At 41.5% G+C, this 25284-nt stretch overlaps 1 protein-coding gene across 1 annotated transcript; it reads right to left on the bottom strand.

Annotated features, from left to right (window-relative positions):
* Positions 1 to 1526: 1526 nt before the first annotated feature.
* On the bottom strand, positions 1527 to 24148 carry LOC110491735 (26S proteasome regulatory subunit 8). The gene is made up of 12 exons (XM_021565423.2): positions 23889 to 24148; positions 23189 to 23260; positions 23000 to 23069; positions 22685 to 22782; positions 22513 to 22569; positions 22019 to 22249; positions 21484 to 21610; positions 20989 to 21179; positions 15807 to 15905; positions 14910 to 15020; positions 8877 to 8963; positions 1527 to 1722 (listed from the first exon to the last, which is right to left on the bottom strand). The coding sequence occupies exons 1-12, from the start codon at positions 23913 to 23915 to the stop codon at positions 1669 to 1671; spliced, it is 1224 nt and encodes a 407-aa protein (XP_021421098.1). The 5' UTR covers positions 23916 to 24148; the 3' UTR covers positions 1527 to 1668.
* Positions 24149 to 25284: the final 1136 nt, after the last annotated feature.

Below are 25284 nucleotides of genomic sequence, written 5' to 3' on the forward strand. Positions count from 1 at the left end.
TCAGGAAAAGCTTGTCTATACAAATCTAAAAATGTGGGCAAAATCAAGACACATGTTAGCACCAGGTATAAACAGGGCTTACTTGGCATTCCTTAAAAAGGTATACTACAATTAAATTTGCACGCTGAATCTCACCGGAGAAATCATCTGAGAAAGGGAGACACCGCCTCTGTCTCAGTATGTGTAGCCCATGTATCTGATGCTGTCTGGACAAAAAGAGTATAAGATGTTGCCGCTGTAGCATTTGACTGATGCCAGCAAGCATTTGGCTTCCATTGATTAAAAAAAAGTAATAATTAGCCAATCAGCGTTGAGCTGATCTGGTGCAGGAAAACACCAAGGGAGGCCAGTTTGGATTTGGCTTCAGACCAAACAAATCACTTCCTAAGAAAAACACATTTTCAGACAAACTTTCTAAACCATGGATGGAGATGGGGTTTTGGACATGTGGTTGACTTAATTCTCTGTACAGGCCAATGATAATGACAGCAATTCTGATTTAACAATAAATTAATATGTTGTGCCACTGGCCTGAGATGATTGAAATTCAATAAGTAGCCTAGATGTAGCTAAGTAGGCTCATGTTAACTTCACTGGTTCATTGTTGCCAATGCCAGGAATTTAGGCTAGCAAACACTTTAGTTAGGTAACCTATGACAACAAAAACTAAAAGTGTACTGTATGACAAAGTCAGTGCGTTTTGCCAACATGAGGATAGCATTGGTGTTCAACTAGTCTACTTTTTAAAAATTATATATATATTTTTTACTTACACAAGCATACCATGGACAGCCACAAAATACATAGCAACATTGATTGAACTAAATAGTTATTGATACCTTAATTTTTTCAGTTTATTAAACTAAGAATATATAGCCTTGACTTGATTTTTACATTTTTAAGTTAAAATGGTGCTGGAATCACAAAGGCAGAGCTCTTGTCGTCTTTGTCCTGATTTGAGGTAACTCAGTGTTTCTAAATGAGTTCATGTAGTAAACAGTCGAAAACATTAACTTGCTTGACCATGTTGCAGGTCATATAAATTGTTGAATGCAATATTTGCTTTGTGGACTTCAACGGACAGGTGTTGCCCTCCGGTTTTGTGAGGAAACAAACGTGTGTGTAGTTTAATTTATTCCGCCACCGTGTGACTTGTCTTTTTGATGGCTTTGCCTTATTGAATATCACGGTGGCGTATGAACGAATGGGTTATAGAGCAAACAACGCAATTATCAGAACATAGGTTATAATATGGCTTTTTTCACTGGCTTGGCTTCCTCAGTTATTTTACCCACATACTTTTACTGGTTGTTTATCAAAGTCATCTGGCCAACTCATTGATCCTGTTTGTAGTATATCCCTCTGGTCTTGATTTACGCAATACTTATCATATTCAAGACCCAGGAGAGGTAGCCTAATCCCAGATCAGTTTGTGCTGTTTAGCCAACCCCCTATGGTCTTTTTTAGGTATACAGCACAACAGATCTGGAACCAGGCTACAGCAGAATAAAAAAATGGGGGACTTGTTTCTCAGTGGGGAGACAATTTATTTTTTAGAATGAACTAGGTAACAATTATAAACCAACCCTAAACAAAAGAAGAAAAATATACATATGTGACTTTGCGGGTAAATATCTGCGTTGGGGTCCAAAAATCCCCCCCAAAGTTCTACTTCCAGAGTTTCTTAATGGACATGTTCTTCTCGCTGTCCTTCTGCATCACCTGGAAAGACACAAAGGATAGGGGTCATTAGCCAGTGATCATTTACCTGATGGGGTGAGAATGTCTCCCTATCATCCCAGACACACTCCAATTCACATACTGCCCCCAACAGATCCACAAATAACACAATCCCTATTGCACTCCACACTTCCCTTTCCTACTTGGACAAAAGGAACACTACATGAGAATGCTGTTCATTGACTACAGCTCAGCGTTCAACACCATAATGCCCTGCAAGCTCATCACTAAGCTAAGAACTCTGGGACCTGATGGGACTCCCCCAGGTGGTGAGGGTAGGCAGTGCGGTGGCAGGACAACAACCTCTCCCTCAACGTCGGCAAGACAACGGAACTGATCGTAGACTACAGGAAACAGAGAGCTAAGCACGCCCGCATTCACATCGACAGGGCTGTAATGGAGCAGGTCGAGAGCTTCAAGTTTCTCATTTCCACATCACTAATGATCTATCATGGTCCAAACATCCCAACACAGTCATGAAGAGGGCACGACAAGGTCTCTCAGAAAGACACAGCAATTGGAACTAAAAATCTCACATTTGGACTCATCAGAACAAAAAGGACAGATTTCCACTGGTCTAATGTCAATTGCACGTGTTTCTTGGGCAAAGCAAGTTTCTTCTTATTGGTATCCTTTAGTAGTGGCTTCTTTGCAGAATTTTGACCATAAAGGTCTGAGTCACGCAGTCTCATCTGAAAGTTGATGCTGAGATGTGTCTGTTACTTGAACTCTGAAGCATTTAATTCTGAGGCAGGTAACTCTAATGAACTTATCCTCTGCAGCAGAGGTAACTCTGGGTCTTCCATTCCTGTGGCGGTCCTCATGAGAGCCAGTTTCATTATAGCGCTTGATGGTTTATGCGACTGCAGTTGAAGAAACTTTCAAAGTTCTTTAAAATGTTCCGTATTGACTGACCATGTCTTAAAGTAATGATGGACTGTTGTACCGCTTTGCTTATTTGAGCTGTTCTAATATGGACTTGGTCTTTTATCAAATAGGGCTATCTTCTGTATACCACCCCTACCTTGTCACAACAAAACTGATTGGCTCAAACGCATTAAGAACAAAATAAATCCCAAATTAACTTAAGGCACAACTGTTAACTGAAACAAAATCCAGGTGACTACCTCATGAAGCTGGTTGAGTTTGCAAAGCTGTCATCAAGGCAAAGAGTGGCTACTACTAAGAATCTCAAATATATTTTAATTTGTTCAACACTTTTTTGGTTACTACATGATTCCATGTGACATTTCATAGTTTGTCTTCACTATAACTCCACAAAAAGAAAATTGTAAAAATAATAAAGAATATCCTTGAATGAGTAGGTGTCCAAACTTTTGACTGGTAATATATTCGGAATGTATTCAGCCCGCTTTACTTTTCCCACATTTTGTTACGTTACAGCCTTATTCTAAAATGAATTTAATATTTTTCCTGAATCTACACACAACAGCCGATAATGACAGTGAAAACTGGTTTTATATTTTTTTTGCAAAAATAATTATTTATAAATAAAATGTATCAAATAAATTTACATAAGTATTCAGAGCCTTTGCTATAAGACTCGAAATTGAGCTCAGGTGCGTCCTGTTTCCATTGATCATCCTTGAGATGTTTGGAACCACCAAGGCTCTTCCTATAGCTGGCCGCCCAGCCAAACTGAGCAATCGGGGGAGAAGGGCCTTGGTCAGGGAGGTGACCAAGAACCCAAAGGTCACCCAAAGTTCATCTGTGTAGATGGGAGAAACCTCCAGAAGGACAACCATCTCTGTAGCACTCCACCAAATCAGGCCTTTATGGTCAAGTGGTCAAATGGAAGCCACTCCTCAGTAAAAGGCACATGACAGCCCGCTTAGAGTTTGTCAAAAGGCACCTAAAGATTCAGACAATGAGAAACAAGATTCTCTGGTCTGATGAAACCAAGATTATCAGACCAGCTGAAGCTGTACATAGCCCACCCAACTACCTACCTCATCCCCATATCATTTGTATATACTTTTTGCACGCCAGTATTTCTAATTGCACATTTATCATCTGCACAACCATGTTAATTTGTTAAATTGTAATCGCATCGCTACTATGGCCTATTTATTACCTTACCTCCTTACTACATTTGCACACACTGTATATATATTTTCTATTGTGTTGACTGTACTTTTGTTAATTCTATGTGTAAGTGTTGTTTTTTGTCGCAGTCCTTTGCTTAATCTTGGCCAGGTCACAGTTGTAAAACAGAACTTGTTCTCAACTGGCCAACCTGGTTAAATAAAAGAGAGAAAAAAAAAGATACTAATTGGCCTGAATGCCAAGCATCACATCTGGAGGAAACCTGGCACCATCCCTACAGTGAAGCAGGGTGGTGGCAGCATCATGCTGTGGGGATGTTTTTCTGCGGCAGGGACTGGGAGACTAGTTAGGATCAAGGGGAAGATGAATGGAGCAAAGTACAGAGAGATCCTTGATGAAAACCTGCTCCAGAGCGCTCAGGACCTCAGAATGGGGCAAAGGATCAACTTCCAACAGGACAACGACCCTAAGCACACAGCCAAGACAACACAGGAGTGGTTTCGGGACAAGTTTCAATGTCCTTGAGTGGCCCAGCAAAAACCCGGACTTGAACCTGATCGAACATCACTGGAGAGACCTGAAATCCAACCTGACGGAGTTTGAGAGGATCTGCAAAAAAGAATGGAGAAACTCCCCAAATACAGCTGTTTCAGGTAGCCTTCCACAAGCTTCCCACAATAAGTTGGGTGATTTTTGGCCCATTCCTCCTGACAAAGCTGGTGTAACTGAGGTTTGTAGGCCTCCTTGCTCGCACACGCCTTTTCAGTTCTGCCCACAACTTTTCTATAGGATTGAGGTCAGGGCTTTGTGATGGCCACTCCAATAGCTTGACTTTGTTGTCCTTAAGCCATTTTGCCACAACTTTGGAAGTATGCTTGGGATCATTGTCCATTTGGAAGACCTATTTGTGACCAAGCTACCTGATGACTTGAGATGTTGCTTCAATATATCCACATTTTTTCTACCTCAGGATGCCATCTATTTTGTGAAGTGCACCAATCCCTCCTGCAGCAAAGCACCCTCACAACATGCTGCCAACCCCATGCTTCACGGTTGGGATGGTGTTCTACGGCTTGCAAGCCTCCCCCTTTTTCTTCCAAACATAACAATGGTCATTATGCCGAAAGAGTTCTATTTGGGTTTCCTCTGACCAGAGGACATTTATCCAAAAAGTATGATCTTTGTCCCCATGTGCAATTGCAAACCGTAGTGTGGCTTTTTTAATGGCGGTTTTGGAGCAGTGGCTTCTTGCTGTTGTTCTGGAATTGATTTGCACTTTTCGCACCATCTGTAGGAGACAGAACGCATCTCCTTCCTGAGCGGAATGACGGATGCGTGGTCCCATGGTGTTTATGCTTGTGTACTATTGTACATATAAATGTGGTACTTTCAGGCATTTGGAAATTGCTCCCAAGGATGAACCAGACTTGGAGGTTCACACGTTTTTTATGAGGTCTTGGCTGATTTCTTTTGATTTTCCCATGATGTCAAGCAGAGGCACGGTGTTTGACGGTAGGCCTTGAAATATATCCACTTGTACACTTCCAATTGACTCAAATTATGTCAATTAGCCTATCAAAAGCTTCTAAAGCCATGACATAATTTTCTGGCATTTTCCAAGCTGTTTGAAGGCACAGTCAACTTAGTGTATGTAAACTTCTGACCCACTGGAATTGTAATACAGTGAATGATAAGTGAAATAATCTGTCTGTAAACAATTGTTGGAAAAATTACTTGTGGCATGCACAAAGTAGATGTCCTAACCAACAGTTTGTGGAGTGGTTGAAAAACGAGTTTTAATGACTCTAACCTAAGTGTATGTAAACTTCCGACTTCAACTTTATGTAAATGTAATATTTCACCGAATTATTTTTAATAACTTTGCAAAATTTTCTAAAAACCTGTGTTTGCTTTGTCATTATGGGGTAGAATAAGGTTGTAACGTAACAGAATGAGGAAAAAGTCAAGGTTCGGAATACTTTCCCCGAATGCACTGTATATACACTACATAACCAAAATAATGTGGACACCTGCTCGCCGAACATCTCATTCCAAAATAATGGCCATTAATAGGGGGTGGGTCTCCCTTTGCTGCTATAACAGCCTCCACTCTACTGGGAAGGCTTTCCACTAGTAGTTGGAAAATTGCTGCGGGGACTTGCTTCGATTCAGCCACAAGAGCAGTAGTGAGGTCGGGCACAGATGTTGGGCGATTAGGCTTGGCTCGCAGTTGTCATTCCAATTTATCCCAAAGGTGTTTGATGGAGTTGAGGTCAGGGCTCTGTGCAGGCCAGTCAAGTTCTTCCACACCAAAACCTTTTCTGTATGGACCTCGCTTTGGGCACGGGGGCATTGTGATGTTGGAACAGGAAAGGGCCTTGCCCAAACAGTTGCCAAAGTTGGAAGCGCAGAATCATCTAGAATGTAGATCTAGATCTCCCTTTACTAGAACTAAGGGGTCTAGCCTGAACCATGAAACAGTCCCAGAACATCATTCCTCCTCCACCAAATGTTAGTTGGCACTATGCATTGGGGGCAGGTAGCGTTCTGACATCCGCCAAACACATATTCGTCAGTCGGACTGCCTGATAGTTAAGCGTGATACATCACTCCAGAGAACGCGTTTCCACTGCTCCAAAGCGAAATGGCGGTGAGCTTTACATCACTCCAGCTGACACTTGGCATTGCACATGGTGATCTTAAGCTGTTGTGCGGCTGCACCAATTACATGAAACTCCTGACGAATAGTTCTTGTGCTGACCTTGCTTCCAGAGGCCGTTTGGAACTCAGTAGTGCAAATTGAGGACGGACGATTTTTACGTGCTTCAGCACTAGGCGGTCCCGTTCTGTGCGCTTGTGTGGCCTACCTCTTTGCACATACTTTTGTATATATTGTGTGCCTAACTCAATTACCTCTTACCCCTGCACATCGACGCGGTACTATTAACCCTTGTACATAGCAAAGTCATCGTTACTCTGTATCTATTACTTATATTACACGTTTTAATTTACTATTATTTCTCAATTTTCTTTCTCTTGCATTGTTGGAAAGGGCCCATAAGTAAGCATGTGACAAATAACATTATTTTATTATCAGTGATAAGGGGAAAAGGATTTGACTGTCCATTTTAATGGCAAGATGGTAAGTTTGTCTGACCCAAATCTGTTTGAGCAGTGTATAGTCAACTCCTATATAGTTGTCATGTCAGTTTTGGCATGACAATGACCACAGTAGTTGGAAAGACACACAGATCTGAGAACAGTGTCATGACGTTGGCTTGGGGGTAGGTTTATGACAGTCATAAATGCCTCTTCCCCCCTTTTTCCTCCCTCTACCCTACTGATGTTACATTTGCAAAACTCTTGGTTAACAGAGATTCTAGGAACATCAGAAGGTGGGGGGGAAATGAACTATACTCTGGTAATCCGACAAATTGAACATTTGCGGTGGTACTTAATGAATATCAAATCAAATGTATTTATATAGCCCTTCGTACATCAGCTGATATCTCAAAGTGCTGTACAGAAACCCAGCCTAAAACCCCAAACAGCAAGCAATGCAGGTGTAGAAGCACGGTGGCTAGGAAAAACTCCCTAGAAAGGCCAAAACCTAGGAAGAAACCTAGAGAGGAACCAGGCTATGTGGGGTGGCCAGTCCTCTTCTGGCTGTGCCGGGTGGAGATTATAACAAAACATGGTCAAGATGTTCAAATATGATGTCAGTTCGGTTGTCATCTGAGACATTCTCATCAATGATAAGATGACAAACTCTACAGTGGAAAGTATACACAGAGTTATCGGATTCACATGGAATTGTTGTTCAATTTAAATGTTTGAATATTAAATTATTTGTGATGGGATGAAACTTGATTTTAGCTTCTAAATCATGAGATTTGGGTTTTCATAAGGTAGGGCTCTGCTCAATCAATGGCCCCGCCCCTGTGAAGGGACATGGGCTATAAAACGTTTCAAACACGCTCTCCTCTCCCTTCCTATATAAAGCCTTGACAATATAACCTCCTTCCCGAGGACAACGTTCCGATGTCAGAATGGTTCAGATAATAACTACAGAACAAAGCCAACATCAGCGTGAGCTTTGGTTGCGAATGGTATGAACTTTGAACTCTTATTCACTACAGAAGTGATACCTCCTAGCCGCTGAGTTAGCAACAGCCGCTGCAAACGAGGGTTAGGAAGGAACAGACAGAGTATCCCATCTACCACACAACGAAGTTACTAAAACATATTCAATTTACCAGCAGAGACATTCTTCAAAGGACAAAGAACTCGGTTGGGCAACACGGCCTTCCATCTACCTCTAACCTACCGAAGCGCAGCTCAGAGTAAATATTTATTGTATTTTCCTTTTCCAAATGGGCGGTAATTTAGAATGCATAAGATACTGTATTTACGATAGCACAGCTTCGCCCTTTGTTCATCAGTCTTCCCACTCTTTCACTCAAACCCAGACCCTTTTCTTTTGTGTAACCAGCTGTCATATCTGTTCCACCCGCTAGGGACGTTTTCCTATGACGTAATTTGTAATCAAGTTCATTAATTATGTTTAATTCTGTGTGATTAGTTAGGTATTTAGTAAATCAATAATTAAACCCAATTTTGTATTGCTGATTCAACTTGTTAGCCAGGGTTTGTGCAGAATGTATAACTTTCAGATGAGACTGAATTAAGGTGACGATTAATATTGACTGCTATTGATGTAAAATATTACTAGGTCTTTAAGAGTTTATTCGGGAAGATAACAGCTCTATAAATATTATTTTGTGGTGCCCCGACTCTAGTTAATTACATTTACATGATTAGCTCAATCAGGTAATATTAATTACAGAGAAACTATTTCATAGAATAGCATGTCATATCACTTAATCCGGCATAGCCAAAGACACGACAACAGTATAGATATAAGAATGTACACCTAATCTCTGATCAACACTAGTTAGTAACGATATGTTAGGAATGTGGGAATAAGAGGAATAATGTAAAACCGAGACAAACTGTCTCTTGGAGAGTGATGGACAGAGAGAGAGAGACAAACAGGACAGAAGACTAACCTTGGCAACAGCCATCTCAAAGTCCTCCTGGTTGACGTGCACTCTCCTCTCCCTGAGGGCGTACATCCCGGACTCTGTGCACACACCCTGAGACGTAAGAGGGAACAGAAACACACATACAGGTTTTACCATGGTGAAATAACACCATGGTAAAAAGTAATTAAGACCCACAGTGGTCGAACACTAAGGCACTCCAGAAACAGGGTCACAAATTCCTAGGCTAGGGGAGGTTAAGATGGTTAACTTGACATATTCTGCCCTTGTGCATATGCAAGCCCTAATGTGGTGGGCCCCATTCTATAACTTGGGGAGTATCAAGTGGGTGTTCTATTATAATATTCTACAGTCATACCTTGTAAATGTAAAACCCTGTGGGACGTGTCCACTACAAAATGTAAGATACATTTTTGTTTTAGATTCCGTCTCTCACAGTTGAAGTGTACCTATGATAAAAATTACAGACCTCTACATGCTTTGAAAGTAGGAAAACCTGCAAAATCAGCAGTGTATCAAATACTTGTTCTCCCCACTCTGTGTGTGTGTGTGTGTGTGTGTGTGTGTGTGTGTGTGTGTGTGTGTGTGTGTGTATATATATATATATATATATATATATGCCTTGCGAAAGTATTCGGCCCCCTTGAACTTTGCGACCTTTTGCCACATTTCAGGCTTCAAACATAAAGATATAAAACTGAATTTTTTTGTGAAGAATCAACAACAAGTGGGACACAATCATGAAGTGGAACGACATTTATTGGATATTTCAAACTTTTTTAACAAATCAAAAACTGAAAAATTGGGCGTGCAAAATTATTCAGCCCCCTTAAGTTAATACTTTGTAGCGCCACCTTTTGCTGCGATTACAGCTGTAAGTCGCTTGGGGTATGTCTATCAGTTTTGCACATCGAGAGACTGACATTTTTTCCCATTCCTCCTTGCAAAACAGCTCGAGCTCAGTGAGGTTGGATGGAGAGCATTTGTGAACAGCAGTTTTCAGTTCTTTCCACAGATTCTCGATTGGATTCAGGTCTGGACTTTGACTTGGCCATTCTAACACCTGGATATGTTTATTTTTGAACCATTCCATTGTAGATTTTGCTTTATGTTTTGGATCATTGTCTTGTTGGAAGACAAATCTCCATCCCAGTCTCAGGTCTTTTGCAGACTCCATCAGGTTTTCTTCCAGAATGGTCCTGTATTTGGCTCCATCCACCTCCCCATCAAGTTTAACCATCTTCCCTGTCCCTGCTGAAGAAAAGCAGGCCCAAACCATGATGCTGCCACCACCATGTTTGACAGTGGGGTTCAGCTGTGTTGCTTTTACGCCAAACATAACGTTTTGCATTGTTGCCAAAAAGTTCAATTTTGGTTTCATCTGACCAGAGCACCTTCTTCCACATGTTTGGTGTGTCTCCCAGGTGGCTTGTGGGAAACTTTAAACTACACTTTTTATGGATATCTTTAAGAAATGGCTTTCTTCTTGCCACTCTTCCATAAAGGCCAGATTTGTGCAATATACGACTGATTGTTGTCCTATGGACAGAGTCTCCCACCTCAGCTGTAGATCTCTACAGTTCATCCAGAGTGATCATGGGCCTCTTGGCTGCATCTCTGATCAGTCTTCTCCTTGTATGAGCTGAAAGTTTAGAGGGACGGCCAGGTCTTGGTAGATTTGCAGTGGTCTGATACTCCTTCCATTTCAATATTATCGCTTGCACAGTGCTCCTTGGGATGTTTAAAGCTTGGGAAATCTTTTTGTATCCAAATCCGGCTTTAAACTTCTTCACAACAGTATCTCGCCCCTGCCTGGTGTGTTCCTTGTTCTTCATGATGCTCTCTGCGCTTTTAACGGACCTCTGAGACTATCACAGTGCAGGTGCATTTATACGGAGACTTGATTACACACAGGTGGATTGTATTTATCATCATTAGTCATTTAGGTCAACATTGGATCATTCAGAGATCCTCACTGAACTTCTGGAGAGAGTTTGCTGCACTGAAAGTAAAGGGGCTGAATAATTTTGCACGCCCAATTTTTCAGTTTTTGATTTGTTAAAAAGGTTTGAAATATCCAATAAATGTCGTTCCACTTCATGATTGTGTCCCACTTGTTGTTGATTCTTCACAAAAAAATACAGTTTTATATCTTTATGTTTGAAGCCTGAAATGTGGCAAAAGGTCGCAAAGTTCAAGGGGGCCGAATACTTTCGCAAGGCACTGTATATAATTGAGTTAATAAAGTCACATGGTGTCTCTTTTGTTTTACTGAGTAAGGGTGTTTCAAAATGCAGGTGTTTCAGCATAGCTCGTGCTTTCTGGGGTGGTGGGGCAAGCCAGCAGAAAATACAGAGTGTTGCGCCGTGATTGGCTCAGTGTTCTTTCACTCATGGGGACTTTGCACCACTGCCAAGTGTAAGAGAAACATTTTATCCCTTCGGGTGCTGCCATAGAAGTGCCCATCCAAGAAGGCTCAATGTCATTGGTCAGACAATGACGGAAAATCACGTTATATGTACAGCAGCTTTGAATGGACTGATCATGTCAACATCATACTTTCACAATCTTAGCTAACAGTCATGAATCAAGTTTACAATCTACTGGCAAATCCTTTTTAATTATTGTCAAATTAATAGAAATAATGGAGAAATGATAGATAAAACATATCGGTGCTCATTGGCCATAAACTTTTCACCACTAGTTGGAAATCACAAGGTCAACGAATGGAATCAGACAGTGGCTGTCTGGTCCCAAATCTGGGATTAAGGGTCTCTTTTCCAAGTAAAAAATATTAAACTTTAGCCATGCTGTCCATGAAGCATGATTTGTGCCACGGTCAAAAAAACTTAACTCAGAGGACCGCCACGCCACCTTTCTGTTCAAGTGAGCACAGGATGAATAATGTGAGTCCAAAATGTATCGTATGCTGCTTCATAAATGTAATATGCCAGGGAGATATGTATACTGTAGCTAAGAAAGTAATACCAAGTGTAGTAAGATGTTAATAGCCCATTTCCCTCACCTTAATAATTTGGTCTTACTTACCCCTCTTAATTTCACCTACTGTTCTACTGTAGCCTATAACCCATTTTAAGGAAATGTAATCGAATATTCTAAGAGCTTTCAGTGTCTGCTGATATGCCCCCATTAATTATCCTAGGGTTCTGACTTGGTGTACAGGGAGAACACCAAGAACGTTTTTCTGAATTCGGTCGCTGTACATTTCAAAGGGTGCTAAACAAAGTTATTGACTAACGTTACTTCCGTCCTAGCTCGATCATGGTCTTAACTGAAATTACCGATTGCCTCCTTTTGTCCCCATATGCCTTAGCTTGTACATCTCAATTGTCATTAGAAACCACATTTGTTGCCGCAAGTCAGCCATGTTATTTTTTTTAAAGGCAGTAAATGAGGCCTGCCAGACAAGGCGCCACTGATAGCCAGGCGAAGCAGTGGTAAGACGTTGGGACAGTTTTATGTAGGCCCTAACAGTTTATGGGCACAGTTTGTCACTCTTATAGTGCAACTAATGTATTGTTTAGTATTGTGTGTCGTGGCTTTGCTAGCTGGCATTACTTTTCTTTTGCCCCACCAAGACTTAAATGCTAAATCACCACTGCTTGCAATAGATTTCCATCCGACGAGTTAAAACTAACGCGGCCACTCAGGAACATTCAATGTTGTCTTGGTAAGCAACTCCAATGTATATTTGGCCTTTTAGGTTATTGTCCTGCTGAGAGGTGAATTTGTCTCCTAGTGTCTGGTGGAGAGTGGACAGGTTTTCCTCTGGGATAATGCCTGTGCTTAGCTCTATTCCATTTATTTTTATCCTAAATAGACTCCCTAGTCCTTGCCGATGGTAAGTATACCCCTAACATGATGCAGCCACCACCAATCTTGAATATATGAATTGTACTCTGTCGTGTTTGATTTGCCCAAAACAAAACATTATATTCGGGAGAAAAAGTCAGTTTCTTTGCCACAATTTTTGCAGCATTACTTTAGTGCCTTAGTGCAAACACGATGCATGTTCTGGAATATTTTTATTCTGTACAAGTTTACATATTTTCACTCTGCCATTTGTTAGTATTGTGGAGTAATTAATGTTGATGCATCCTCAGTAACCGGGCTATTAGTTTATTAAGCTAAAACCAAGACTCAAATGGAAGTGTATGAGAGGGTATGCCTAGGCCTAACTTGAATTAAAGAATTGCAAAAAGCATAGGTCTACCCATTGTTAGCTTAAACTTTTTGGGATAGGGGGCAGCATTTTCACCTTTGGATGAATAGCGTGCCCAGAGTGAACTGCCTCCTACGCTGTCCCAGATGCTAATATATGCATATTATTATTGGATAGAAAACACTGAAGTTTCTAAAACTGTTTGAATGATGTCTGAGTATAATAGAACTCATATGGCAGGCAAATACCTGAGAAAAAAATCCAACCAGGAAGTGGAAAAGTAGTTTTTCCAACTCAGCCCCCATTGAAGATACAGGGTGATATTAGTTATGTTGCACTTCCCAATGATTCCACTAGATGTCAACAGTATTTAGAACCTGTTTTGAGGTTTCTTCTCTAAAGGAGGGGGTCATAAGGGCTCTTTGAGTGAGTGGTCTGGCAGAGTGCCACAGCCTCTGTCTGGCGCGCTCACGTGAAAGGTAGATACGTTCCACTTCATTTGTACAGACAAATGAATTGTCCGGTTGGAACATTAATGAAGTTATGTTAAAAAAATCCTAAAGATTGACTCCATACTTAGTTTGGCATATTTCTATGGGCTGTAACGGAACGTTTTTAACTTTTCATCCGACGTTCAGCGCGACCTGAACGCGCTTTTGGATTTGTTTACCAAGCGCCCTAACAAAAGAAGATATTTGGACATAACTGATGGACATTCTCGAACATTTATGGTGGAACTGGGATTCCTGCGAGTGCATTCTGATGAAGATAGTCTAAGGTAAGTGAATATTTAAAATGCTATTTCTGAGTAATGTTGACTACCCAATATGACGGGTATCTTCTTTTTGGCTGCTTTGTTGTCTAAAGGCTGTTCTCAGATTATTGCATGGTTTGCTTTCTCCATAAAGTTCTGAAATCTGACACAGCGGTTGCATTAAGGAGAAGTTTATCTAAAGTTCCATGTATAATAGTCGTATCTTCAATGTTTATTATGAGTATTTCTGTAAATTGATGTGGTGCTCTGCACAATCACGTTTTAGAACTACTGAACATAACTCAGATTTTTTTAAATCAAGTGCACCTGCAAAAAGTTTGCTCGGATGTGCGAGTGCCTTTTGAATTTTGGTTCCAAACTTCTTCCATTTAAGAATGACGGAGGCCATTGTGTTCTTGGGGACCTTTAAAGCTGCAGAAATGTTTTGGTACTCTCCCCCAGATCTGTTCCTCGACACAATCCAGTCTCGGAGCGCTACGGTCAATTCCTTCGACCTCATGGCTTGGTTTTTGCTCTGGCCTGCACTGTCAACTGTGGGACCTTACATAGACAGGTGTGTGCCTTTCCAAATCAAGTGGACTCCAATCAAGTTGTAGAAACATCAAGGATGATCAATGGAAACAGGATGCACCTGAGCTCAATTTAGAATATTATAGCAAAGGGGCTGAATACTTATGTAATTAAGGTATCTATTTTCAATAAATTTTAGAATAAGGCTGGAACGTAAACAGAAAGTGGAAAAAGTCAAAGGGTCTGAATACTTTCAAAGCCATTCATGCACTGTAACATGAATGGCCTTGAGCGCAAAATGCAGGTGTAAAATGCAGTTTATTTCTGTAAATGCGGCACCGTTTATGCATGTAATGACAGGCTTCATTGGCGCAGGGTTTGCGTGAAGGGTCTCGAGCTTCGAACCACTCCCTTTTGGGGGGTAGCAGGCTAAAAAGTGAGAACCACAGCTCTAAGGGGTAGAGGCTAAAAGACTTCCCTACTGGCCCTCATACTCTGAACCCCATTCCAAAGTGTCTCAGACCTGTGGTAGCCTTCATATGGTTGGCACATTCCAAACCGTGTCTCTCACCTTAACCTCAGCTCCGGAGGCTCCTGGCATCAGCTCTGCAATCTTCCTTAGGTTAATACCACGCGTCAGGTTCATCTTCCTTGAGTGGATCTTCAGGATGTCCAAACGAGCCTGAGGAGCAGAAATAAAATTGGACAACGGCAGAATTACGACACTGTAGCAGCAAGCTGCTCACATGAAACGGAACGAGTGTCAACGCAAACACACATTTCAGAGCGCGAGGAGAGAGTGAGGATGCTGGACTAGACTCAATGGTATAAATCCTTTATTTTAAAATATTAAAAAATAATAAATAGAAAATGGTGCCAGAATACAGCACTTTGTATTTCTGATGAAACTAATGGGGCCGGAAAATGCAAGGGATCTCACTATAAGATATGTTATGTATTGTGATTAGATACGGATTTTGCAATTCAATGTACCAAACATATTGCTCACAATATGTCTACTGCAGAGGTACAAGAGCTATGAAGAAACGAGTTTTGAACAGTAATGGAAGTAAAATAGCTGAAAACAAATTGCCTCCTGATTTAAATAAAGATGGAGAACAACCATGAAGGACAAATACTGGCGTTTCGGTGCAGGTACAGCCAACTAGAGTAAAAATATTGCACTATTTTCAAAACCATAAGATATTTTAAATTATATCCTGATTTGTAACTATTGATGTTTTACCAATGAGCAAAGAATCTGCGTTATATCACACTCCATTTAAAGGTAATTTCTGATTGACACGACATATGCAGCGTTTACCTTCGAGGTTCACAAACATTTCCTTTAAAAAAGGTGCATAGCTGACAAGCATGATCAAATAGAATCCCAGCCCAAAGGCAGGTTTTTACTTGTTTTATCATAATATTCGAGGGGCAAAAAAATATATGTTGGAACAGTACCGACCTCTTCATTGGGAGGAGGGAACTCTATTTTCCTGTCGATGCGGCCGGGCCGGAGCAGGGCAGAGTCCAGGATGTCAATACGGTTGGTGGCCATGATGACCTGAGAAAGCACAAACACAACAAACACACAGTATTAGTCCTTTTAGTCATATTCAGCCTTTTCCATATAGGCTTCTTTGGTTTGCACTTTTCTATATGTTAGCCTGTTAGGCTAACCCTATGTGATCACCTTTAAAAACATGTTCAATACATTACTTCGCATAAAGGGGAGAAAATATATTGCAGTGTTAGAAAAGTAGGTTATAAATTACAAGAACATTGGACAGAAAGGGTTTAGGGAATTAACAAGCCTGAACACAGAAATTATTCCCAGCTACTCTAGACCAAAAATGTGTTCTATAAATCGAACAGAATTAGACAACAAAAAAAGGCTAGTTAATTCAATCACAATGACTGATTACTATAGTCGAGTAGCCATGCATTTACAATTGTGCAAGTTTGTGCATTTTGTTTATAGAGTTTTTTTAGAGAAATGGAAACCTTTGAAATCCAGGTACATAGTGAAAACAATAGTTAGCAATGTAACTGGCTAGCAGTCAATGTGGACTTGGGCATCATTCAAAGCAGCAGAAAAATAGAGACAAGTATGAGATGTGATGAGTATTGTACCAGAGTGATGAGTTCTAAACTTGAAATATTGTTAATTATCAGGTATCCAATTGGAATATTGAGTACCAGTCTAGTTTCTACACCAGAAGTTAATGGTTATCTGTAGGTGGAATGTATTTAGTAAAGGAAAGGCAATCCCGTGGCAGGCACTGATAAGGGTTTAGAGACATGGTTTACTTCGTCGAAGCACTTTTGGCAGCGATTGCAGCCTAGAGTCTTCTTGGGTATGAGGCTACAAGATTAGCACACCTGTATTTGGGGAGTTTCTTCCATTCTTCTCTGCAGATCCTCTCAAGCTCTGTCAGGTTGGATAGGGAGCGTCGCTGCACAGCTAATTTTCAGCTCTCCAGAGATGCTCAATCGGGTTCAAGTCCTGGCTCTGGCCGGGCCACTCAAGGACATTCGAAGCCACTCCTGCGATGTCTTGGCTCTGTGCTTAGGATTGTTATCCTGACGGAGAGTGAACCGTCGCACCAGTCAGAGGCCTTGAGCGCTCTGGAGCAGGTTTTCATCAAGGATCTCCGTTCATATTTGCCTCGATCCTGACTAAAGAAAATCCCCACGGCATGATGCCGCCACCACCACGCTTCACCATAGGGATAGTGCCAGATTTCCTTCAGACATGAGGCTTGGCATTCAGGGCAAAGAGTTCAATCTTGATTTAATCAGAACAAAGAATCTTGTTTCATGGTCGGAGTCCTTTAGGTGTTGTTTGGTAAACTCCAAGCAGGCTGTCATGTGCCTTCCGTCTGGCCACCCTACCATAAAGGCCTGATGGAGTGCTGCAGAGATGGTTGTCCTTCTGGGAGGTTCTCCCACCTCCGCAGAGAAACCCTGAAGCCCTGTCAGTGACTAACAGGTTCTTGGTCACCTCCCTGACCAAGGCAATTGTCCCCCAATTAAGCAGTTTGGCTGGGTGGAAAGCTCTAGAAAAAGAGTCTTGGTGGTTCCGAATTTCTTCCATTTAAGAATGGAGGCCACTGTGTTCTTGGGGACCTTCAATTCTACAGAAATGTTGTGTTACCCATTCCCAGATCTGTGTCGACTGACAATTCCTTCGACATCATGACTTTTTTTTTTGCTCTGACATGCAACTGCAGGACCTTTTATGTGTGCCTTTCCAAATCATGTCCAATCAATTGAATTGACCACAGTTGGACTCCAATGAAGTAGTAGAAACATCAAGGATGATCAATGGAAACAGGACGCATCTGAGCTCAATTTCAAGTCTAATAGCAAAGGGTCTGAATACTTATGTAAATAAGGCAGCTGTTTTTATTTTGAATACATTAGAAACATTTCTAAAAACCCTGTTTTCACTGTCATTATGGGTATTGTGTGTAAATTTATTCAATAAAAACATTTCCTCATCAATGTTAGATTAAGGCTGTAACAAAACGTAGAAAAAGTTTAGGGGTCTGTATAGATTTGTAACATTTTAATTTGTATCCTTCAAAATGGATGGAATTTCAATAAAAAAAATATATAAATTAGTTAAATATTTATCCTAAAATCTAAGAGCAGCTTCATTTAAATTCTTCAGGAACCAACGAGAAGTACTGCCTCAGTAGTGTAGCTCCTCCAGGCATGAGGTTGACTACTGTGAAGGGTGCATGCCTCTCCCTTGGGAAACGTTGCTAGCTGACCAGGCAACAGTGTGAAAGAAGGTAGAGCTTTGCTCCACTTCCTCCCAGGAATCTCTTCCCTCTTCACTTGCTCCTGTTAACAAAAGCACCACTGGGTCCTCCAGCAGCAGCGTGGAGAGGGTGAAGTCAGCCCCACTGTTGCGCCACTGGTCTGCCAGGTCAAAATACACCAGTGACAAACACAGTTCGGCCCCACTGCCACTGTGAGGCCCAGCGTGGAGACCAGGCGTCCCACATCGCCCATGGTCACCAGGCCGAGGGCACCTGCTCTTGATCAGGGAGACGACAAGGTGAGGGAGGGAAGGGGCGAGCGCTCCTCTAGATGGAGCGTCCTCAGGGCCAGCTCCAAACATGTTCTTCAACAAACTGGACGAATCCTTTCATGGCCGAGGTAGAGTCATGTCACCGTACTTTACAAATGTACTGTTAGAGAGCCCCTCAAACTATTTTCCATTTGCTAGAGTTAAGGGTCTGACTGTCATAGCGTGTGGTGTTGGACAACTCTCTCCGTACATACAGTACCAGTCAAAAGTTTGGACACCTACTCATTCTAGGGTTTTTCTTTATATTACTATTTTCTACATTGTAGATCAGTGAGGAAATCAAAACATATTGAATCATGTAACCAAAAAAAAATAAGTGTCGAATCTAAATATATTTTAGATTATTCTAAGTAGCCACCCTTTGCATTGAATTGTGGTGCAAAGCTGTCAAGGCAAAGGCTGGCTATTTGAAGAATCTCAAATATATTTGGACTTTTTTGGTTACTACATGATTCCATGTTTCATTTCATAGTTCTACAATATAGAAAATAGTACAAATAGACCCTTGAATGAGTGGGTGTCCAAACTTTTGACTGGTACTGTACATATATGGTCCACCCCCACCCTCCAGCGCCCTAGAGAGGGACCCCGCAGACGGGTCCAAGGCGCAGGATCAAGTAGCGCCTGTGGGAGGCCTTTACCAGCAACCAGCTGGCTGACAGTGTCTCACGCTCAACGTCTCCCCCGTCTATCTGCCCCAGATAGATGTGCGTCAGCAGCCTCAGAAGAGGTGAAAACAGTGCTCAACATGGACAATTGCTTTCAGTCATTAAAATATTCATTTTGAAAACGTTAAGAACAGTACTTTTGTTTAAACTATACCAAAGAGTTTCTAAACCCCGAGGTCCAACATCACAATACTTCCGGGAACGCATCGCAAAGCAGACACGACAGACCAGACCTGGGTTTGGGAAATCAACAAGATTATTATTCCTTAGTTGTTAAATTTCTTGATTTCTAAAGGCACAACCTAGATTCGAGCCAACGTCTTAAGTAGCTGAACATGTTATTTATTGCTCCAACCTCTTCAAAAGTATGGTTGGGTGGTATCCAGATTTCAATATCTTCATACCGTGCATGGGCCATCCCAGGATATACAGGTATTACTGGTAGTGCACAAGGGGCGCTATTTTTAAAAGACAAAAAAAAGTAACTTACCAGAATGACAAAACTAACAAGTACACAACATGACCAAAAGTATGTTGACACCTGCTGGTCAAACATCTCATTCCAAAATCATGGGCATTATTATGGAGTTGGTCCAGCTTTACTGCTATAACAGCCTCCACTCTTCTGGGAAGTCTTTCCACTAGATGTTGGAACATTGCTGCAGGGACTTGCTTCCATTCGGCCACAAGAGCATTGGTGAGGTCGGGCACTGATGTTGGGAGATTAGGCTTGGCTTGCAGTCAGCGTTCCAATTCATCCCAAGGTGTTCGATGGGAAAACAGGTAAGGGCCATCCCCAAACTGTTGCCAAAAAGTTGAAAGCACAGAATTGTCTAAAATGCTGTAGCATTAAGATTTCCAGTGATGAAAAACAGCCCCAGACCATTGTCCTTCCTCCAAATTTTATAGTTGGCACTATGCATTGGGGCAGATAATGATCTCCTGGCATCCGACAAACCCATATTTATCCATCGGAATGCCAAATGGTGAAATGTGATTAATCACCACAGAGAAGACTTTTCCACAGCCGATGCTTGGCATTGCGCATGATGATCTTAGGCTTATGTGCGGCTGCTCGGCCATGGAAACTCATTTCATGAAGCTCACGACGAACAGTTCTTGTGCTGACGTTGCAGGTCTAGCAGGGCAGAAATTTTATGAACTGACTAGTTGGAAAGGTGGCATCCTATGACAGTGCCACATCGAACACAGGTTGCTTATCTCAAGTTGCATTGCAAATTGCCATGTCAGGAACAAAGATTGTTACGTGGAGTGTGCGATGACACAGCCGCCAGAGAATGTAACGTTAGTGATCACACAGGGAGAAGATTTTTGTGCCCCTCTTATATAGCTCATTGGCTGATACACTTTTGGCCATACCCCTATTCTGAAATCAACACGGCGAATATAGCCAAAAAAGTACGAGTTTGCATCCCTGTATACTACTCTTACTATTTTTTCTTATTTAGAGATTAAATATATTCTTTATCTGCATTTATTGCTCATTTCTATATAATCATCGTCATTAAAAAAAATACTGGTTCTGTCTGTTTATAGCATCACAGAGAACATGCAAATACAGATTGATAGGTTGCAGAGGGTTAGTGGGTGGGAGGACAGTGAGTAGAGGACATTAGAGTAGCTATAGTGTGATTAGAAAGAAAGTGTTGTCAGACAGTACCAACAGGAGAGTGACAGAAATCAATCAGCGGAAAGAAGCGGTGTCAAGTGTTAGAGCAGAGGAATAGCATACACATTAAGTAAAGGTGCAGAGAGGGTGTGGTGTTGTATAGAGTGATAGTGTTATTGTAGATTAGGCCACATTATAAAGCCTTAGACGACAGTGATGTATCTGTGTGTATGTACGTGTCACCCACTTTGATGTTCTTGGTGGCCTCGAAGCCATCCAGCTGGTTCAGCAGCTCCAGCATGGTCCTCTGCACCTCGCTGTCGCCCCCGCTGCCCCCCTCCAGACGTGACGAGCCGATCGAGTCAATCTCGTCCATGAAGATGATAGAGGGCGCATGCTCACGGGCCATGACGAACAGCTCGCGCACCATGCGGGCACCTGGGATGGGGAAGACAAAAGCAGCGTTATAGCCAGCAGTGTGATGTAAGTGAAAAACAAATAACAGCTTCCATTTCACCAATTGCATTGTGAGAAACATTTAGTCTACTATCACTCAGTGCTCCATGAAAATGGACTGAAATGGGCTTAAACGTGCTGGAGCTGGCTAAACAGCAGCTATTTGGAGAACAGAAGCAGCAAAATCTCCCTGATTCTGGAAATCCCCTGACATACGGAATTACTAGACACTTGGGAACCCTGTCGAAAGGTTACCAAAATGGCTGACTGATCATTGATGACTCACCCTCCCCAATAAACTTCTGCACCAGCTCCGAGCCAGAAACCCTGATAAAGGTGCAGTCGGTGTGGTGGGCCACGGCTCTGGCCAGCAGGGTCTTCCCTGTGCCTGGGGGTCCGTACAGCAGCACGCCCTGGTGGTGAGACACACAAGGGAGGCTAGACATCCCAAAACATGACAGAGTGCATCTCAAACGTCATGATGTATTTTAGTATAATTGTGTTAGAATTAGCTGATGTCACTTTTTTCTGTTCCTTCTGGGAATCAAGACTGCTGAGGTTAGTATGTGATAAATGCTGTGGGGCATTGACAGAACAAGACCTTAGGACAACCCCAACACGATATGAAAAAGTCTGAAAAACATTTGATTTTGGGAGTGCTGTGTCCTTTAAGACAGTACAAGGTCAACTCAAACACAAAAAGCAATTGTTTGAGTTTACCTTCAAAGCTCATAGTGCGTACTGGGTAACATATACAGTTGATATGACCTGTGAATTAACCAATAACCCAATAAAGGGCTTTTCCCTTTTGGGCCACCCACCTTGGGCTGTGCAATGCCGAGAGCCTCGAAGAGCTCTGGGTGCTTGACTGGCAGCTCGATCACTTCCTTGATCTCCTTGATCTGCTTGTCCAGGCCACCAATCATCTCGTAGGTGGAGTCAGGTACCTTCTCCACCATCATGAGCGAGACCAGCGGGTCCACCTTGTTGGGCAGGATCTTGTGCAGGGTGTAGCTGTCGTTGCGCAGCGCCACACGGCAATTTGGAGTCACCTGGTAGGAATGGGCAGCGGGGTAAATCAGTGTGATTACAGTCCTGAATCATGAGGAAGTTTGTTGCATTTATTCTTAATTTCAGTTGTGTTTCCAAGTCTTTTCTTTCTGTCCAGCCACCTGAATTGGATGGGGATATTTGTTTTTCAACTGAATTTTGTTCACTAATCTGTACGTACACAGATGTACATGTACCTTTATACATATAAACATTAAGTTCTCATCACATTGGGGTCAAATATCAACAACGTGTCCATACTTACATCATTGATGTCAATGTTCTTATCCACATCCACCACAAATTTCCCCTCTGGATGGACCTGGAGACAATTAAGTAGGTACAGTAGTAGACTGTCAGTGTCATCTAGATGCAGCTACAGCATACACCGTAAAAATGTGTTATGTCTACATTTCAGCAAAACAAGGCTAAACTACCTTGACCAGCACTTTCTTTTTGTCCATGGCCCTCACCACCTCTCCAACATATGAACCTTGCTCCTGTAGCAACTGCAGCTCCTCACGAAGGAGACGCACTAGGGACAAAGCAAATAGATTTGAACAATGACTGCCAATTCATAAAGTGCATGTTTTGTTTGAGTACAATCAATTTACTTAGTCCGAGAACATTTCCATTTTATAAGCCACACAATTACTGCTACAATTAAGTACTAGCTAGTTACACTGTTTGAAGAAGTTCAGCTGTTCTTTTTTTCAATTAAAAAGTGCTGGATAGCTAACAATCATTCCTACCTTTTGCATTGAGTTCATTCCTCTGAGCCTGTAGACGTCTGAGATTCTGACTTTTGTCATTCACTGTCAACTGGGAGCAGAAAGACCAGATACTTCTTATCTTGACAAAGGATATTAGCAGTGTCACAATGGTGTCAATAGACAACGTGTAGCTAACAGTCAATTTAATGAAAATCTGTGTTTGCTTACCTGTAACTCTTCTATTTTAGACAGGTAGTATTGCCGGAGACCAGAACCACCTTTACTGTCCTCCATCTCCATCTGCAAAACAGACATGCATTAACAGTGAGATCTTTGTTGTCAAGTAAACAACGTAGCTAGCTAACGTTAGCTTGCTGGCTAATCAGTTAACATCATGGTGGCTAACGTTGTAGCTAGCTGTACAAGCCTAATTATTTAGCAAAACCCGAAACTAACCTAACATTTTCCAAATACTCTTCTTGGAAATATAGCCAGCAAAATATTTACTACAGTTAACTGACATGGTTAATACACTCAGCTAACGTCAGCTAGCTACAAAACGTAAAATATTTAAAAGTATCTTTACTAAAGAAGCTAACACGTTAGGCGTAATAGCTAGTTAGCAATACTTGTGTTAATTTTACTTAACTTATGCTGAGTTATTTACAGCCACAAATATAAGGAATGTTACTGAAGCAAACGATCAATTAGATTAGCTAACGTTAGCTAGCTAGTTTACAATGAGACAGCAAACCGTCAGGATTCTCTATTTTGACAACTGTTTTGGTCTCTTCAAAACGGTTACATCAACTTCTGACAAGTACCAACTTCACAGAACACATTAAGTGTCTCTATTCAATGTATCTACAACATTCCCACAAGTGTGAACAAATCATAATAAATTAAGGACAAAAAAAAAATCACTTACATGATGGTCCATTCCGTCCAGCGCCATCTTAAAACTCTAAACTTCCGGTGGACGAAAGCGTACTTCCGAAATACAAATCTCTTCTTCAGTAAATGTTTTACAATTAAAATTGGAGCCTAATGCCGCCTGCTGTACTGGGGGTGTAGTACAGTCAAACACTAAACTGTAATGAAGGTAATAATACTAAAAGCAAGATCTTCTGTCATTTTTGCAAATACCATAACTATTTTGAGAAGCTGTGCCAGGCAAAATGTTGAAGACTGTAAAATCAATTTGCATAGTCCTTGGAGTGGCCCTTATGCACCATATTAGCTATATCAATATGGTGCAATTTACATTCACTGAGTGTCCTAAACATTAGGAACACCTGCTCTTTCCATGACAGACTGATCAGGTCAATCCAGGTGAAAGCTATGATCCCTTATTAACGTCACCTGTTAAATCTACTTCAATCAGTGTAGATGAAGGGGAAGAGACGGGTTAAAGAAGGAGTTGCAAGCCTTGAGACATAGATTGTGTATGTGTGCCATTCAGAGGGTGAATTGGCAAGACAAAAATATTTCAGTGCCATTGAACGGCGTATGGAGTGGGTGCCAGGCCGGTTTGAGTGTGTCAAGAACGGCAACACTGCTGGGTTTTTCACACTCAACAGTTCCCCGCGTGTATCAAGAATGGTCCACCACCCAAAGGACACCCAGCCAACTTGAAACAACTGGGGGAAGCATTCAAGTCAACAAGGGCCAATATCTCTGTGGAATGCTTTTGACACCTTGTAGAGTCCATGCCCTGACAAATTGAATTCTGAGAGCAAAAAGGTGTGCAACTCAGTACTAGGAAGGTTTTCCTAATGTTTTGTACACTCGGTGTGTATGATAAATAATGATTTAAGTTTTGAATGCATTTCAAAGAGACTGGCATTGAGGATATGTTCTTGGACTTAAGTTAAAACAGACTGCCTTGTGTTTGAATAGACAAGTTTGTTCAAGCCAACTCCTAGCAGAACACAAGGACATACATGTGTAGTTAGTTTGGCCGTTATTGGAGAGTAATAAACAGGAAAGACCAGCCATACCGGTTTAAGCAGTCCTTTTCTGTAAACGGCAACAGGCTTCTTAACCAGCCTGAACACGAACACATTGGGCATGCACGAGGCCAGCTCTTAAGCCTCCTCTGTATAGCTTAAAACATAGCCTAGTCCCAGATCTGTTTGTGATGTATAACCAACACCTTTAAAATAAAAAAATTTAAAAAATATATATATATTTTTTTTACAAACAAATCTGTATTTTGGATGTAAATGGCATGTTATGGAAGTGTCCAGACACTTTTTTTTGGCAATTTCACATGTTTTTGAGAAACTTACACCAACTGACAATATACTTCCTCATCCTCGTTC

This window comes from Oncorhynchus mykiss, chromosome 16 (assembly GCF_013265735.2).
Source record: "Oncorhynchus mykiss isolate Arlee chromosome 16, USDA_OmykA_1.1, whole genome shotgun sequence".
NCBI lineage: Eukaryota > Metazoa > Chordata > Actinopteri > Salmoniformes > Salmonidae > Oncorhynchus > Oncorhynchus mykiss.